The 18,991-nt window shown below is 31.0% G+C and overlaps 1 protein-coding gene across 4 annotated transcripts in view; it reads right to left on the reverse strand.

Annotated features, from left to right (window-relative positions):
* Positions 1-661: 661 nt before the first annotated feature.
* Positions 662-18,991, reverse strand: part of LOC150082798 (uncharacterized) — a 50,784-nt gene continuing 32,454 nt past the window's right edge. For 2 of the 4 annotated variants that reach the window (XM_090376824.1, XM_090376825.1), the window contains exon 6: positions 662-861. In XM_090376824.1, coding sequence (XP_090232950.1) covers positions 734-861 — 128 coding nt within the window. In that variant the 3' untranslated portion in view covers positions 662-733. Of the gene's footprint in view, positions 862-9,148; positions 9,399-18,991 lie in introns of those variants that run through there. The other 2 variants (XM_090376823.1, XM_090376821.1) reach the window with 1 other exon arrangement.

An 18,991-nucleotide genomic window follows, 5' to 3' on the forward strand; every position in this document is an offset into this window, starting at 1 on the left:
CTAGAGCATGCCTTAACTCTTTTCTCCTGCTTTTTCTGTAGGATATATCAATAGACTAGACTTATCTAATATACATTAATGAATACATTTCTGTGAATTGTCTCTTACTGTCCAAAAAAATACATATTTTGGGACTGGCTATCATTATGTGGTAATGTGCTTGTTCAAATCTGCACAGAACCACAAAATAGCATAGCTCATTGTTAAGTGAGTGCTTATGTGCGAGGCTGTCAAAAACAGAACTTTTTTTTAAAAATATTTTCTTTAGACAACAGTTGCAAACAGAAAAAGATTTAACTTGAGAGATGCATTCCTTACAGCACATCACTATCATTATGATATAATGAATAAAGTTATTCATGCTATTTTGTTAATTTTATGCTTTAACCTTCTCTTCCTTCTTTATTGATTAGATTAATACTATTTTATGAAATACAAGTAGTTCATAACTATGTTTAATATATTATTAAACATATGTTTATTAACACAAACTGTATTATAAAGACAATTAGTAGTTTATATTTTTACAATTAAGTATAACAAAAATCCAGTAATCTCACAGATCCTAAGTAATTAAATTCTTTTTCTAACACCTATAAAAAGATAAAATAAAGCATTCAAAATATATTTACATTTTTCTCTTTCATTTTATTACTGTAAGACTACACCTTTTGAAGGTGGGTGATAAAATATTGAATGTTTCACCATTTCTCAGAGTTTAAAATATAAACATTTAACGTTGTGCAATTATCCAAAATGAACAAATCTTCACTGTATGTATGTATTTGATACACTGACAAAGAGCAAAGGTCTGCAAACAATGACAAATGTCCACTGCCAAGCATTCACACATGTCCTCACCTGTAGGAGGTACATTCAGTATTAGAATCTTATGTAGCATTACAACTAGTTTTATACTAATATGTATAAGACTAGACATTGTTCAATATCGTAAAACAAATATACTATATATCTATAAACATGAAATTTAAAAGCTAATGACTCTTTAAGAGGAAAGTTATGAGAGGAAGACTATTTCCTGCTGGCCTCTCTATGATATGGTACACTGTAAACATTAAAACAAATAATGGAAACCATGAGAGCTTCAGGTATGCAGATTCTGATAGCTGATGACAAGTATAAAAAAATCAGTCAACAATATACATATGTTAAAAAAACTAGCCATATATCAGACTTTCATTTGTTTAACATTTAACTATTGCAGTAATACAGAATGCCTCAGGAATTTATAAATCTTATAACAAGAATTTAATTTAAAAATTTAATTTTTAGTTTTAAAATAAAAGTGATTTATTTATTATAGATTATAAAAAATATATATAATAGCCTACTGACAAAATGACAATTAGGGATCTAATCCTAAAAAAAACTTGCATAATGTTTCTAATAGCTGGCTTTCTCCTTATGAAAAGAGACCATATGAGGAAGTAATTATTACTGTTCTTTAAAAAAAGCATACTCTTTTTAATAAAAGATAGGAAAGGAGTTAAGTTGAAAACATTTGTATTAATAAACTCATAATTCTGAATGGCTTCTCTCTAAATTATTTTTATGTAAGTGTGCACATGAGACAATTTATTTATAAATGCCATATCTCCTGACTGTCTTTCGTTACTGTAATAAAGATAGGTGCAATATGACAACAGCCTAATAAGGGATTTATTATGTATATATAATGTATATACTCAAACATATATATATATATATATATATTAATGTAATCAGAGTTTGAATATATATGCAGAGAACTTATTTACGAAGTTTCATTCATTTACATTCCCCCCTATCACATACACACAATGTTTATGCATACAGAGAAAAACAGGCCTTTGCCATAATACCAAACCACACACACACACACACACACACACATATATATATATATATATACACATATATAAACCACGCATCTGCAAGGCTAGAAGAGACAGAGTATGCAATTGCAACTTCAAATGCAACAGCTTTAGAAGAAATGTTACATAAATATCTCTCTCTCTCTCTATATATATATATAAAATACCTGTTTCCTATTCGTTCAATTTAGCATGGAAATTATTTAGCCTACCCTAAGCTATACCTAAAATTTAATTTTTCTTTAATTTTTGATCTACAGTATGTGCAAGATGAAAATCCAGCACACTATTTGAATATGTGGCTATAGTTCATTTTTTTGTATAGTAGGTTTGGCTTTCTGGTATGTAATTAAAGATAAATAAGAGAAGATGGAAGATGGATGTTCAATGTATAAGTTATGGGGGGAGATATTTAGACTGGACTGCAGGAAGTTTTATTTTAGCCAGTGAGGTATAAATTACTGGAATAAGTTACCAGAGGCTGACAGTTTGGGGAAATTCAAAGGTAAGCTGGATAATTACCTACAGGAGAAGGGAAATGCATAGGTTGTCTATCTCCTTTTCTCTTATTAATTATTATTATTTTTTATTTTCTTCTTATTATTTTTTTTTTATTTTCTTCTTCTTATTATTATTTTAATTCTTATTTTTTATTTTATTTAATTTATTTTTTTGGCTGGTGCAGCATAAGCCATAGGCTTCCTTGCACCATGTGGTCATTACTAATATATTTTATTCATGATGAAACAGTTTATTTTTATTTTGTCTTCCTAATCTGTCCAAATAACTACTTTTTTCAGTTTTAGCATATGATGAGAAAATTTTCCTAAGTTATTCACAGTTTACATGTGAATAATTTAGTTTTTTTTATTATTACTCTTAAACCAAAATTGCTATGCAAGTAGCAGGTTAGGTTTTTACTGAACAGATACGTTTTCTGATATATGCTTAATTAATCGTTTTGATGCATAATTGCCTTCATTTAAGTTATAATTTTGTGTCACAATTTCTTTCTCCTCTCCTCATATACACAGAAGGGTAGTGTGCATGAGTTGGGGGAGAATAAATAGTTTTTAGGCTATTGGGGAATATGTCAACAATTTTAGGCTACTGGCGAAATCAGTCAACAACATACATATGTTAAAAAACTAGCCATATATCAGACTTTCATTTGTTTAACATTTAACTATTGCAGTAATACAGAATGCCTCAGGAATTCATGTCTCCTAATGCTATATGCTTATCAGTGGCTATGGTTTATTTGTCTGTATAACAGGTTTGGCTTTCTGATATGTAATTTAAGATAAATAAGAGAAGATGGTAGATGGGTGTTCAATGTATAAGATGCCAAATCTTGAAGATGGATTATGAAAGAAAGTAATAAAAAAAAAAGAAGGGAAGTGAGGAAAATTTAAAGCAAGTTAAAATCTAAGTACATTATAATAACCTGCAAAAAAGCAAGATAATATAATAAACTGTAAATAACAGTACATTAAAAGTAAAATAGAGGTAGATTAGAAATGATGGTATTAATGTAGTCATTACAAGATTTTTGAATACAGAAGCCTAAAATGAGACATGGAGAAGTGGGTTGTTATTAGGAACATTAATACCATCCTACCAAAATTTGGATAGATTATCATGGCTAACTTCTTTAGGGGGGTAGAGTCATAATAATCGGTCCTGATCACATAATGCTTTGAAGCTCTATACTAATGTTGAAAAATACCAACATAACCGATAAAACTAAGGATATAAATTTTGTATCATCATTAGTGTGGAGAATAGTCCTAAAGCTATATATTAATGACTAATATGAATAAATAAATTATAGTGATGTACAAAAGGGCAAATCATGGCAAAAGAAGGTTCTTCTTTTTCAATAACTTGGCCTTCTGTAATCCTCCCTATATCCTTCAACGTTGCATATTAACACATTATATTACTTTATATCTTTTATAAATACCCGGCATACACTAATACTTTAATAAATTGATTTAGTTATTTTATTAATCATTCATACATAGTGCCAGGATTATTACTCTCTACACTAATGATGATAAAAAAAAAAAAAAACAATTATATCCCTTGTATTACAAACTATGTTGGTATATATGGTTTCTGCTATTTTGCACATTAATTTGGTTACAAAATGCTATGTTCAGGAAAGATAATTATGATTGTACTTACCCTGAAGAAGTCAGCCATGATACTCTATCCAAATAATTATTCTAGTAGGTTGGTATTAATATTCTTAATAACAACTCACTTCTCCCCATCTGATTTTGGTCTTTTGTGTTTAAAATCTTATAATACATTATAAGATTTTAAACTACATTAACACCATCACTTCTAATATATTTTTTGTATTTATTTTACTTTTAGTTTATTATTATTTACAGAGTATTATTATCTCACTTTCTTACAGGTTATTATAATATGCTTAGATTTTTACTTTCTTTAAACCTTTTTCACTTCTATTTCTTACTTTCCTTCCTCTGGGTCTGGCATCTTATACATTGAAGCCCACCTGCCTCTCTTCTCATATTTGTCTTTAATTACTTAGCATAAACTCAACCTGTTATGCAGACAAATGAGCCATAAAGTGTATGTCTGTGTGCACATACCATTGTATTTTTACCATTGTGACAACAAGAAACCTTCATTACTCTCCTTGAAACAGAATCAAAAATATATTTAAGAAAGTTTAATGTGAACTACTGTGTGTGTGTTTACTAATACACCTTTCTCCATCTTGTGTAAAAACATGTTTGTTTGTACCAAAATATCTTTGGTATTAAAGTCATCTAACATGGCACCATCTAACAGTATTTATATTGCAGATGTAGTAATGAGGGTTTCTTATTGTCAACATAAAGTGCTAAAGATACAATGAGGAGATCTGCTACCCAAATTCTTGGAGTTTATTATTTGAAAGGCTGTACTGGAAGGGTACATTAAAAGAGTAAATAACAGAGAGTTGAACATCGATGGTTGGATTATTAGTCAATTATTTCAACAAACTTTCAATTGTTCTTTCAGTTAAGGATTTTTTACATGGACAAATAAAGAGATGGCTCTAATGTGTTCACAATTTCTTTGTTTTCTATTCTTTGGGGGAAAGAAAAAGAAAGCTAATATATTTTGACATTCTTTAAGAATATAAAGGTCTAAAGTTACTGAATAATAAATTTCTGTTTTAATTTTTTTGTTTAATTTTTTAAAATTTATTTATTTAATTTTTATTGTTGAAATTTTTTTGTTTAAACTTTTGTTGCTAGAATGTCCACCATATTTTTTCAATTTGTATCATAAAAATTACTAGATATATTTTGGTGCTTCTGGGTGCAGTTTTGCTAAAAGCTAGCTTTATTTAGTTTGAATTTACTTAGGGAGAAAACTATTGAAGAAAGCAGTTTTAATTTGAACAAGAACACCATTATACAGATCTTCTGGTATACCAATTAAAATAAAGTAGATATCCTGGTATCATTTTATTTTGTTTTCCTTTGCATATAGCATGAATCAGTAATATAGCAGGAAAAGACAGTAACATGTAAGATGGGAATACACAGTAAGATGGTAAAATGGAGTTGTCTATAAGCAGGCTGGTAACATGTGGAAGGGGAGTTATGTGTACACATATGGACACATGTGCAACCAATCATCCATACGGAATGAATCGAAAAGGTAACAGTACTTTCAGAACATCCATTTATGCACATGACAGAACTTTTCATTTAAATCTTAGACAATTATATAGTTATTCTCTTTTTTCACAGTAATCCCAAATATGAAAAGCTGTATAAATGTGCAATGCACTAGTAGTATGGAAGGGTTGCAGGTAGAGAAGAATAAAAAGAACAGATCAACACTGGATTTGGGTATTTGTAAGCTTGTAATTTTCAAAAACATGTGAAGGAAGGTTGTTTCAAGGAATGGAAATGGATGAATGAAGTAAAAGAAAAGTTACAAGTTACTTTCACAAGTTTATAAGTTGAATCTGCAAATGGAAACCGGCTGGTTGCTGAACATGATCTAACATATTTAGAAAGAAAGTGAATAAATTACAGATCCTAGTTTGAATGAATAGTGTTCATGGAAATATCCACAGAAAAGGCATTTAGCAAAAAAATGTATACCTGTATGACAGGGAGAGGAGTGAGTTAGTAAGAGAGTTTATTAGAAAATCAAGAGTATATTATTTGAGAGATTTAGAGATTAGATGTGTGTGTGCATGCACGAGAGAGGAGGAGTGTATGCACACACACTCATGCACGAGAGAGTAGGAGTGTATGTGTGCGTACAGAGGAGTGTGTGTGTGTGTGTGAGTACTCCTAATGCTATGTGCAAAAATGAAAAGTCTGTCTTTTGAAATGCTGAGGAAGCAATACATGTGTTCATGCAAGAAAGCTTAATGTTATTCTAAGTTTAGTAATCCAGTCCGACGTAGAATACTGGGTACTACTGAAGTAAAGAATTGATTTTTTTAAAAGAAATAAGACAAGGCTATATTTCAGAAACATGAAATTAATTTGATTTTCTACTTGCTTTCCTTTTAAAGATGTGTCTGAAAGTTCGAATTTAAAGAGCTGAAGCATGGATATTCAAAACATTTTGGTTGCTTTCATTGTTTCTGCAGTGAAAAAACTGAAAATCTGGGAGGAATAGCACTCTATCATGAAAAAAAAACTGTTGATAATATTTGCTGTAATTGTGTTTGCTTCTTTCACCTACTCTTTAGTAAACACTGGGGTGCTTCTACATTAGTCAAGAAGTGTAAGAATAAAAAGAGTATATAATAAGGATAGACATTTCAAATAATTATTAATTAATAACAAATAATTAATAATTATACAGAGTATAAATTATATACAATTATCATCTTCATTGAATTCATTGTCATCACATATTAGTATGGCCTCTTTAACTAATCTTACATGAAGATTATGTTCATGTTTCTAGCATGTTGATACTACAAATAATGTAAACCACCACTTAGTAAGTCCATTACAAAAATTTCATTTCTATACAGCTTTGAAAATATTCCTATCTAAATTAAAATTAATCATTAATAGTAAATCGAACTGCTAACAGCAGAAAATTATGTTGATCAACATAACATGATTCATTAAGCATGAATAATTTATATTTGCATAGTTGCAATCTTATTGTTAAGTGTTCATAAAGATTACTGAGACTGGATCAAAAAATGTTTTCCTCATATTTTAAAATTTCTCTAATTTCTCCCAAAGAGAATGCATTGTGGTGGAAAATGAGTTTTCTAAAAATATAAAGTTGGTTTTGTTTTAGGAAAATTTATTGAGGTAATAATTATAAATATTAACTATTGTATTTCTGATTCCATTAAATATGGCTATATAACAGTTTAGTTTTAGCTTTATTGTAGTGTCTTTACTGACTGCTTGACTAAAACAATTCATTGGTCCTCTACAAATGTTTATATCACAGATTATTATAATTGCAGGAACTTTTTCATTTCTTCATCTCCTCTAATTTTATATCACTTTTTTTGGAGAGAATATAAAAATAAATAAGTGGACATATAAAGAAAAGAACTTTTTTTTTGTAAAAACTAAAGCTAATTTTGTAAAAATTAGAGCTAAGGTTATTCATTTACTGGCATGATGGCACCCATTAAAATGAAGTGCAGATAATTTAATGTGATTAAAATATACTAAGAATCAACATTCAACTATCTTTTTATAAAAGAGTTTTTTTTTTAAAGCAGTATTATTATTCTGTTAACTTCTCTGCCATTCAGCTTCTTTTCATGTTATCTGAAGTAGCCAGATGTAGGTGGGACAGCATGTATTAAATAGTATTTTTATAAAATTAATATGGTGGATAATTTTATTGCATTATCAAAAAAATATTCACATCAAAACAATTATCTTAAGTAAAAAAACTTATGCACAAAGAGTTCAACTAACATAAAACTTCCACCATCACTTCTACTCATTACTATAACACTTAAATAAGCAATTATATACAACAAATCACATAAAACAGTATTATTGGTACCAACAACTTTTGTATATGATATATAACAGACTACAACATTTATTGTGCAGAAATTAAAAACAAATATGTTATTTCACTAACATTATCACTTGTGTCATCAAATTGTACGGATACGTATTAAGATAAATTAAAAACAGGTGGAAATAGTGATAAAACTGCCCATTTCAATAGCATTTACAAATGTTCTGCAATGTAATATTTTGATATGTATCACTTTGAGTTCAAACAGTTTAATCACTAAAATGTTGAGGCTAGGTTCAAAAATGTTTCAAAACTTAAAAATCACCAGGTATTACAGAACAATAACAGATTTTGTTTAAACTATAAACATGGTAACGTGTATTACATCTCTCTCTCTCTCTCTCTCTCTCTCTCTCTCTCTAATTTTAACAGACATGCACGAATAGTGACAATAAGTAATCTCAAGGATGCAAAGAATTCTCTAATCCTTTTGTGTACACCCCACATCCCACATAGCAAAAAAAAATGTAAGACCACTTATTAGAGCATCACTCAGCCAGTAATTGAAATATATGTAATGAATTTATAGCTTTATAATTTTAAGATATGAATGTAATAATTAAAATGAGGTAAAAAAATACTCAAGAAGAAAACTTTATGTTTTAAGAAAATATAACTTATACTTTTAAACTTAAAAAAAAAAGCAGATGAAAAATGATTACTTTCAGAAAGGAAATACGTGGACAAAAATACAATTTCATGTAAAAACGGATCTCTCCTAAGATGTTGATAACAGTTAAAAAATTTTGTGAAAAAAGAATGTAACTAGAAAAGTGTAAAATTATCATACCAGAAGCAACTCAAATTCCTCTAGGTTTACACATAAACACAATTTATCAACAAGAGCAAATAGTGATGGTATGTATACTTTGTACTCAGAGTTCCAACAGTTATTCAATGGCCCACTATAACATAGGCACACATAATGGAAGAGACTGATTTATTGGCAGTGATGCAGTGGAACTGGAACTGCTCAATCATTTCACAGAAAAAGACTATTACTCCACTTCTGTACATACAAAGTGAATTTCTTATAACGGCAACAAGTCCTGTACAACATTATGTTAGGAAATCTTGCATATTCATACCAATATATATATATTTATATATATATTTATTATTTATTTATATATTTATTATATTCTTTCTTTATTGTTACTGTTCTAGACAGCTCACACTATATAAAACAGTAATGGTAGTATTCCTGTCTGACCACTCAAAACTAATGTCTTTGCAAAAGTTTGGAAGACAACAAACTATACCAGCCATTCCTTGTGAGGTGGAAGTGGCCGCCTCCTACCTGTTCTGCTACACGTACCAGTTCTCACTTTGCAGGATAGTAGATGCTTTCGTCGTGTACGTTGTATGTGATCCCGACGGTAGGGAGATATGTGTTTCCTGGGTATGGTGGGGGCTTCCCTTCCAACTGGTCTGGTGATGTGGTGAATCTGGGCTCGGCTGTGAGGGGTGGGGCATGAGGGAAGAGAATGAAGCCACCTATTGGCAGGCAGTTATGACTCAAATAACATTAATATTTATTTTCTAATATAAACACAGGGTATTTATTTATCTAAGAGAAATGCTCCTCTATGCCAATTTGATATTACTAAATAAAGAGAATAAAAAAAATCTGCAAATAAATAATTTAGAATTATCAATAAAGATAATTAATAATTATCTTCACATTTTATGAATTATACCTAAACTAAAGTATTTTTCTATGATATACACTAAGTGAAAATTTATCAATACTGCTCCTACAAGGAAATGAAACATATTAGCATTAGTTGAGGCATATGATGCAAGAAAGCAAGCTTATACAGCATCAGCCAAAAAAAAAAAAAAAAAACCCTTCCCATTTCACCCATCCAGTCACTCTAAATGTTTGTCTAGTTCAGCCTTAAATTTATTTAAGCTATCAACTTCCACAACAACAGATGGAAGTCTGTTCCAGCAATCAACTACCCACTGGCTAAAAGCAAACTTCTGCACATCTATTCTACAACTGTTCCCTCAGGTTCTTAATCTGAGGAAGCAGAAGTATCCCGTCAGCATTGAGCCTGCTCAAACCATTCAAGGCCTTATACACCTTGATCAGATCACCTCGCAGGTGCCTAGACTCCAGATGCTGCAACTTGCAGAACTTAAGCCTTTCTTCGTAAGCGAAGAAAAGCTTAAGTTCTGCAAGTTGCAGCATCTGGAGACTAGGCACCTCTTTGTTCCTCTAACCAATCTTGTTGCCCTTCTCTGTACTCGTTCTAGTAACTCTACATCCTTCCTAAAATGAGGCCTCCAGACTTGTATACAGTACTCAAGGTGTTGCCTAACCATTGCCTTATATATATATCTTGTCTTTGCTAGCAGAGACAAGGAGGATAATCACCTCCTTGCCTCTGCCAGCAAAACTCCTATATATCATTTACAAAACTCCACGACCTGCTCTGGTAGCCAGTCTGCACTGCTCAGAAAACTTCATATCTGACTACACAATTACCCCCAGGTCTTTTTCATTCTTCACCTCCCTGAGTGTAGTACCACACAATTGGTACATTTCTCTTGAGTTACTGCTATCCATAGGGGTGCACCGTCCACGTGTGCAATGTGTGCGACACACACAGTCACCAGGAAGCCAAAAGTAAAATTCGTTGAATTTTAGAATATTATTTTCTGATGTTTTTAATTAATGGGGCACCATATAAATTTTTGCACAGGGCAATGCACACTCCTGGCTACCCATATGGAGTACCTTGCATTTGTTAATGTTAAACTTCAGTTGCCACGTCTCAGCCCATCAGCCTAACTTTTCTAGATCTGTTGCAGTAGCATACTGTCTTTATTGTCATTAACAACCCTGCCAACCTTTGCATCATCTGCAAACTTGGACATTAAGCCTGATATACCTTCATCGATATCATTGATAAATACACAAAACAACAATGGGCCCATCCTGGGGGACTCTGCTAATAAAATTAGTCCACGTTGAGCAGTGTCCATATATTACCACTCTCTGCTGTCTCTCATTCAACCATTCCTTTATCCACTGCAGCAACTTGTATCAGGTATCAGTGGCAAAGGCTGGCAGCAATCTTAAGCAGCTGTTTACAGTACATTTTCATTGGCAAAATGGACTAGTGATATGGCTTATCCAATTTTGAAAATTAAATGACAGCAGAAGCAGACCCAACCAGTATCACTGCAACAACAGTTATGATGGCATTCATATATAATAGTATGAAGGGATATATCAGGAATGGCTTATATCCAGAAATGGAAGTTGAAAATGTACAAACACATGGATGTACCTTGCTGACTCAAATAACTTGTACAACTATGGACTTTGGTAAGCTCTTCCAATGCAAAATGTGTGAGACACATCATCCCACCTAGACTACAGCAGCAGAAAATTATATCATATGCACTACTACTGTTTGTGTACAGCTGAAAAGAAATGTCTGCAGTGTGCCAAAAGGCCATCAAAACTGGAAAAGGACCATCTAATCTAATTCAATGATTATCAACCTCAAGTCCATCACTGGCTGGCAGGATCAAAGAAATACACTGACTTTGTTGGAAGACACTGAGATACTTAAATGTGGATAAACACCTAGGTGGTATGGCCTACTTAAACATCACTGGAGAGCAAAGGAGTATCCCTTCTATGGTAATGACCCATTCTAACAGCAGAAAAATACTATATGATATTGGGTTCATGTTACAATAACAATAAAACAGGTCAAAAAGTATTGAACATATAAGTGGCACAATACAGCCTTAAATGCTGATGCACATAAAATCCCTAAATAACCAAAGATATAGGCTCAGTTTCCTCTACTTCCCAGTCTGCATGACTGAAATATAAAATTTCCTTTATCACCACAAACAAAGGTTACAGAGCATAGAATTAAGTAGAGTTTACACAGTGCATACTGAATGTTACCTTCATCCAGCAGCCAGATTTACATATGATGAGGCCCCAAGCCAAATCATGTGTATAGGCCCCAAAACATGCAATTATAGATCGTTTTATCCTCAACAAAATAAAAGACCGACCCCCCCACCTAAGACAGAGAGCAGAGCCGGATTTAAACTTGTTGTGACCCTAAACTATAACATGTATGAAGCCCTTCACCAGTTCACTGTGACAATATTAAAAAAGAATTTTTAAGGTGGAGTGAGGCACCTTATGATATGAGGACCTAAGCTGTAGCTTGTTTAGCTTATGTAAATCAAGCCCTGACAGACAGGCCACAAGCCATGGCTTATTTGGATTATGCCTAAATCCAGCACTGCTTCATTCTTCAATTTTTGCTGCCCTGGAGGAAAATGAAGGTCTGCACAAAATTATCTTTGTTATATTTTTTAATGGAAATATATTTTCATTATTCGACTTTTGTATATAATTTGTTTATAATAAAAGTTAACTTTCCTTTTTTAAAAAAAAATATTTTTTTAAACAAAACACCCTGTGTATATAAAAGAAATTAAGAAATTAAAAAAAATAAAATAAAATTTTTTTTTAATAAATATATATACGTGAATAAAATTCAACTATACATATTGAAAATTGATAAAGAAAATGTTTAAAATAATCATTTAACACCTATCCTTAATAAAAAGTAAACAATCATTTATTTGTACCAGATTTTTCTGCATGTACACCAATTACTATAAGTTATTTTTATATACTTATTAGTTGTAAAAGAATAAGAGGTTTACCTAAATATGATACGTTGAACGCTTCCATATGATACTCTCCAGAAACTAAAATTAATAAAATATTAATGCAAAATTATTAATGTTTTATTTGTTTTAATTTCTGGAGTGTGTCATACGAGTGTTTCTACATATCATAAATGAGGTAAACTTCTCTTATTCTTTTAAAAATATTGAAATCAACATGGAACGTATTCAGCATCATAGCTGTAATTTATACTACCAAATACAACAATAATGTTATGACTCAGCAAATTTTACCAAAATTTATTGGGCCATAACACATTTTATGAAAACATTCAAATCATAAAAATGGATGCTATCAATTAAATATATGAGGAGATAAAATATGAGAACTATATATGTAAACAGACCAAAGGTCATAACTAAATAACATGCCTAATAATTTTATCAATACACTAGCTCCTAATATATACTTTATTTTCTAAAGTATCGTATAATTTGACATATTCTGTCAAATAAAATTTGACATATGTGCTTACCATACAATTTCAAGTGAGTATAGTGTATATGGATGTAATATGTGCGTTCACTCTCCAGTTCTTTTCATAAAACAGAATGTAAATTAACATTTGTTACCTTAATATGATGATATGAAATTGAAATTGATTTGTTACCTTAATATGATGATATGAAATTCCCCCCCCCTGTCATGCACACAGCATTTTAATGGAAACTCTTTAGATTAAACATTAAATAAAAAAGTGTGGAGTTTTTTGCTACAATTTATTGAATTTTGAATAGTAAAGTATCACAGGAAATTGACTGTACCCTGTGATGGTCCTTCACCATAGCAGAGATCTTCAGAACATGTAAGAATGATAACATTATGCACTATCAAATCAATTAGACCACTGGTTCTCAACAAGTGGGCCATGACCTCCCCCAGAAGGTGGTGGGGGAAGTCAGTGAAATGGTTGAAAAATTTGTTCACTCAAAAACACTTTTCATGCCATTTGTCATTATTTGCCAAAACTAATATCAAGGATAAGATAATTAAAAAAAGTAGCACGGATGCAAAATCCACACGCTGTGACAATAATGTACAGCACTGTTGATTATATATAAGTTCATCACAGTGAAAGAGAGCATTTACAGGAAATCATTTTTCAGCAACACAACTGTGGTAGTAAATGGTGGATAACACCAAATAATCCTTTACCATATAATGTATTATAAATGGATTTAATATACCATTAGATTCATATGTAATACATTATCTGTTAAATTAGAACAATGACTATATATTTTCAATGTTGTTGAGTTTCAGGCATATTAGTGACTTGGACTATACTGTGCCACTGTGTGTTATGTCTATACAAGCGTGTGTTCATGGGCAAATTTGCGGGTTGTGTGCACTGAAAAATCCAAAAATCACTCATGGGAGGAACCTTATTCCCTCTGCCTTAAATCAGCTAATTACATTTCTAATGTATACATGTCATTGCAGAATGTTAATTATATTACTGCTCAAAGTTCCCTTTTGATATTTTTAAGGCTACAGTATACCAATGGGTCATTATGCAATACAAATTTTTAACCAAAACAAATTCCCTGTGTCATTGAATGTGAACTGTTAATAAACAGTTCACATTCAATATTCAAGAAATTGAAAAACCATCTTGCCACTTTTTTCCAGCTTGAAAAACTTTACAAAATGTCTTATTTAAAACACTGTGTATAGTATATGCCAGCAGTTCACAAACTTTCTTTGTCGCGGAACCCCTATACGCTGTTTCAAAAATTACGGAACCCTAACTATATATATAGTTATTATATCAAAAATATATATATTTGGATAAAAATGTTTTACAAAATTATGGTAGTGGCATTTATTGAAAACATGTTTGATACAACTTTTAATACAAAAAAAACTGAAATAAATGCAATACATTTTCACAAACTTTTATTTATATAAATGAGACTGAAAAGTAAGTTTTAAAAGTTAACATTCAATTTTATTTCATTTCTAAAAACTAGAAAACATTAAAATGAAAAAAAAAATTCCTGTAATAAGTAAGCTACCTTTTATGATTTGTCTTTGTTTCATACGTATATTTTTCACGTAGTGTGAGAATCTTTGATAAAACTTTAGCTGGGTTTAATGAGAAGTATTCTTTTGCTTTTTGGATTCTAATATCCTTTCAAAATTTGGTTCAATATTGGTTAATCGAATTCGCATATCGGTTAATCGAATCTGCAGCAAACTAAATGGTGCAGCATTTAGTTTGCTGCGGTATTTAGTTTTTGTATCAATGTATTTCGAAAAGGCAGATTCACACATGTATGTAGTTGTAAATGGTAACAAAAACTGAATAGCCCTTTTTGATAAATAAGGATATTCGTCATATATATATATATCAGACCAGAAAGTTGTTATTGGAACTGCTTCGAATTTAGCCTTTAATTTAGAATCTGAGCTAATTTCAATTAAACTTTCATATTCTTCTGGCAGAAATCCTTCTGGTTTTTCTTTTACGCTGAATGGGTTTTGTATCCAACAATTATTCATATCTTCATTCTTAATATCTGGAAAATATTTAATTAGGGATTCAAGTAAGCTGTGAAGATGACTTCTAATGTCATTACGGATTTCATTATCTATGCCTAGTTCAGATTGTTGGAGAAATTCACTTAAAGTTGGAAAACAGTCAAAAGTATTTTGTTCCACAGCAGATATCCAATATTGTAATTTACGTGACAACGATAACAACCTATCTTTGACTTGAAAAATATTAATTTCTTTTTCTTGTAAAGTCGCACATGACCCATTCAATTTTGCAAATATATCAGCTAAATAAGCAGATCTTAATAACCATGATGTGTTTGATAATCTGTCAGATAACTTAAATTTAAATTTATCGTCAGTGAAGTACATTAAGAGTTCTTTCCGCAATTCAAAAAATCTGGCAAGAATTCTACCTCGTGACAACCATCTTTCCGTATGTAGAAGTAAACTGGTGTGAACACTACCCATATCTTCACACAAAGCTTTAAAAATCCGTGATTGCAATGCCCAACTTTTTATAAAATTAATAATATGAACTGCTCCTTCTAAAACTGATTTCAATGTGGCTGGAATTTGTTTTGTAACTAATGCATATCTGTGAAGAATGCAGTGATTAGAGATATAATTTCTTGCAACATTCTTAATTCGTGTAACAACACCAGCTATTGTTCCTACCATTTATTTAGCTCCATCACTACGCACGGCAATACATTTTTCCCAGCTTATTTCATGTGTTTTCATTAAATTATCAATGTGGTTAAATATATTCTCCCCTGTGGTGTTTAGTTCCAGACTTTCACACAACAGCAAATGTTATTCAATTTTTTCCTTAAAGTTGTACCAAACAAACACAAGTAAAATTGCCAACCCCACAACGTCTGTGGACTCATCTAATTGCAAAGCATAAGCGTCACAAAACTTCAATCGTTATGCAAGTTCATTTTCAATATGATTAGCGATATCCTTAATAGGTCATTATGCAGTGATACAGTATTATTAGAAAGAGACACAACATCAACCTTTTTAGCAAACTCTTCGTCGAACATACACGAAACAATATCTTTTACACAACCTTTAATAAGTGACTCACCTATTACATGTGCCTCACCAGCAAGACCAATGAGATAACATACTTTATATGATGCTAATGTTGCATTCTCGTTGTCCATTTTAAATTTTTTTAGCATAAAACTTTTGGAGTTATCATGACTTTCCAACTTTCTTTTAAAAAAAGAAATGTCCTTGTCTTTATAGTTCAGATGATTTGTTTCAAAATGTCTCCTTAGTTTCGCTGGTACTAATGAACTGTTTGCTAATAATTTATTGCAAAATAAACACACGGCATCTGGAGCTTCTTGAGCTTCTTCGTCACCAGCACTAGTAAATCCTAATGACAAATAACTTTTATCGAATTTGTGTTTTTTCACTGATGTTTTCACAAAATTAGATGGTAAAATCTTTTCTTGTAGTTTAACGGAACTGGAAGTTGATGGTTGGGCGAGTTCTGAAATCTCTACATCTGCAGAATCCATGGTTTCTACTGTTTTATTGATAATGGTATCTCCTGTTTCTTTGAATGATCCATATTTTAACCATCGATCCATTGTTAAATTGGAATCCCTATATCCAAATTTTTTTTTAAAGAAAAGATTATAAAAAGTTAATGATAGAGTTTTACCTGATTTATAAAAGCACAAACTGCAATCTTAATGAGTAGAAAATGAATGTAAAATAGAATAAATCTGTTAAAAATACAATAATCATAAATAATAATAAACTGATTCAGCAATCCACAGTGCAACAGTAAATGATTTGTTCTAGTTCTAACGAAATCATAACAAGAAATGAGGTGATGTTTTGTTTTAGGTCTTTTAGGATATTCTGACGATAAGATAATACGTCTTGATTAGCTGGATCGTGTGAGGCCAAGGTCACACTATAATATACAGGCTGTGCTGCTGGTACAGTGACGTCACAGTCAGTAGACGATGGGCTGCCTACAATAATTTTTAATGTATTTACGCACATTTCCTCAGCTGTCTTGTCAATTTTTTCTCCATTACCTCTCAATTGATCTTACTTATTTTGCAGTACATATTTCAGATTCCATAACGAAATGTATTTCATGCATTTAAATAATGAATAACATAATTTTTTTGTATTTTTCTTGAGTAACTTTTTACATAACTTAAATTCTTTTATTTTTTTTAAAATACCTACCCATTTTTACGAAACAAGAAAGATATAAAGGGCACCTTGTCTCGCGGAAACTCTGAATTTTATCACTGAACCCTGGGGTTCCGCGGAACACACTTTGGGAACCGCTGGTATATGCATATAAATATATATAGATATCTTATGTTATCTTATGTATGAGTAGGCACATGTACTCGTATCATTTTATATGATGCTCATGGAAATTAGAATAATACATATATGTTGAAATTTAATACAGGAATGCTGGGTTATTGATTCATGCATTCCTAATATTCTCTCTCTCTCTCTCTCTCTCTCTCTCTCTCTCTCTCTCTCTCTCTCTCTCTCTCTCTCTCTCTCACACACACACACCATTTATAAAATGGTTTCAAGTGAATAAATACTTTGTTAACCCTTTCATGCACGAGTTCCCCCATAGTTAAAGTGACCAGACGTCCCGGATTTCAGTCTTTGTCCTGCATTGCAAACTGTCCAAATTGGACATGTAGCCTCCATACTTAATGGCAAACATAATGCAAATTATTTGCATTATGTTTGATGGGAACCAATAGTACAACGGAAAGAGTTTTTTCAGTAATAAATAAGATGTGGATGTCAACAAAAATACAACTGACTGCAGAAATGCTGAAAGCAATACTACAAGTTAAGTGCAATTTTGCTAATTCTTGTGAAGAATTTTACAAAGAAATAGCAAATAATGAAGAATTATTAAAAAAAATTCACTCAGTGGAAAAATATTTAATTATATTATTTATTTTCTCTTGTTTTTATTGTAAAATAAGTATTTTTATTATTATTTCACAGAAAAAAACCTAACCTTTTTTCACTAAAAAAAAATGAAAATCGATTAAAAACTTGATCCCTCTAATAAGTGTTTTTTTCCTTCTAATTACAATTATTTTTCTCAGTTCACATCCTTCACGCAACCTTCTGTTTGTTACGTAGCATAACACGAGGGGTACCATATACAGAATTTCAGCCTTTCTGTGAAAAAAAAAAAAAAAAACACACACTATATTTGGTTTTTTTAAAGAAGTTTGATATTTTATTTTATAAGTTTAGTTCAAAGAAGTTAATGTATTTAATTTGTATGTGAATATTTTTTTATATATAAAAAATATGTGTATATTGTTTCTGGGGGAGGTTTGAAATTCCTCCCCCTACATGTCCCCGCATTAGAATGCTAAGGATCTGGTCACTTTACCAATAGTGAATTTTTATAGGAGTGGACTCTAACTCCACAGAGGCAGTTTCTTCATGAATTTTGAAGTTTTGTAAAAAAAGCAATACTTCATCATACCAAAATGCTTTTAAATATTATATTTTTTTTATTTCAATCTAATAAGGTCAAAATTTTTACCTTATTTTGGTTGAATTATTTAAAGATTTTAAATCATTAACAGATACCTTATTTGAATCATATATGAAATGAACTTGAAAAAAGTAAATTTATGTAAACACACACAGAACATAAATTTATGTGCAAATTCTTGAAAGGGTTAATTTGTATGGTTTTATAAAACTCATTTCCATGAGTATAATATAAAAATAATACAAGCACACATGCCTACCACACTCCTTATAACATGAG

The sequence above is a fragment of the Mastigoproctus giganteus genome, chromosome 7 (genome assembly GCF_048544385.1).
Source record: "Mastigoproctus giganteus isolate SK-2022 chromosome 7, ASM4854438v1, whole genome shotgun sequence".
Taxonomy (NCBI): Eukaryota; Metazoa; Arthropoda; class Arachnida; order Uropygi; family Thelyphonidae; genus Mastigoproctus; species Mastigoproctus giganteus.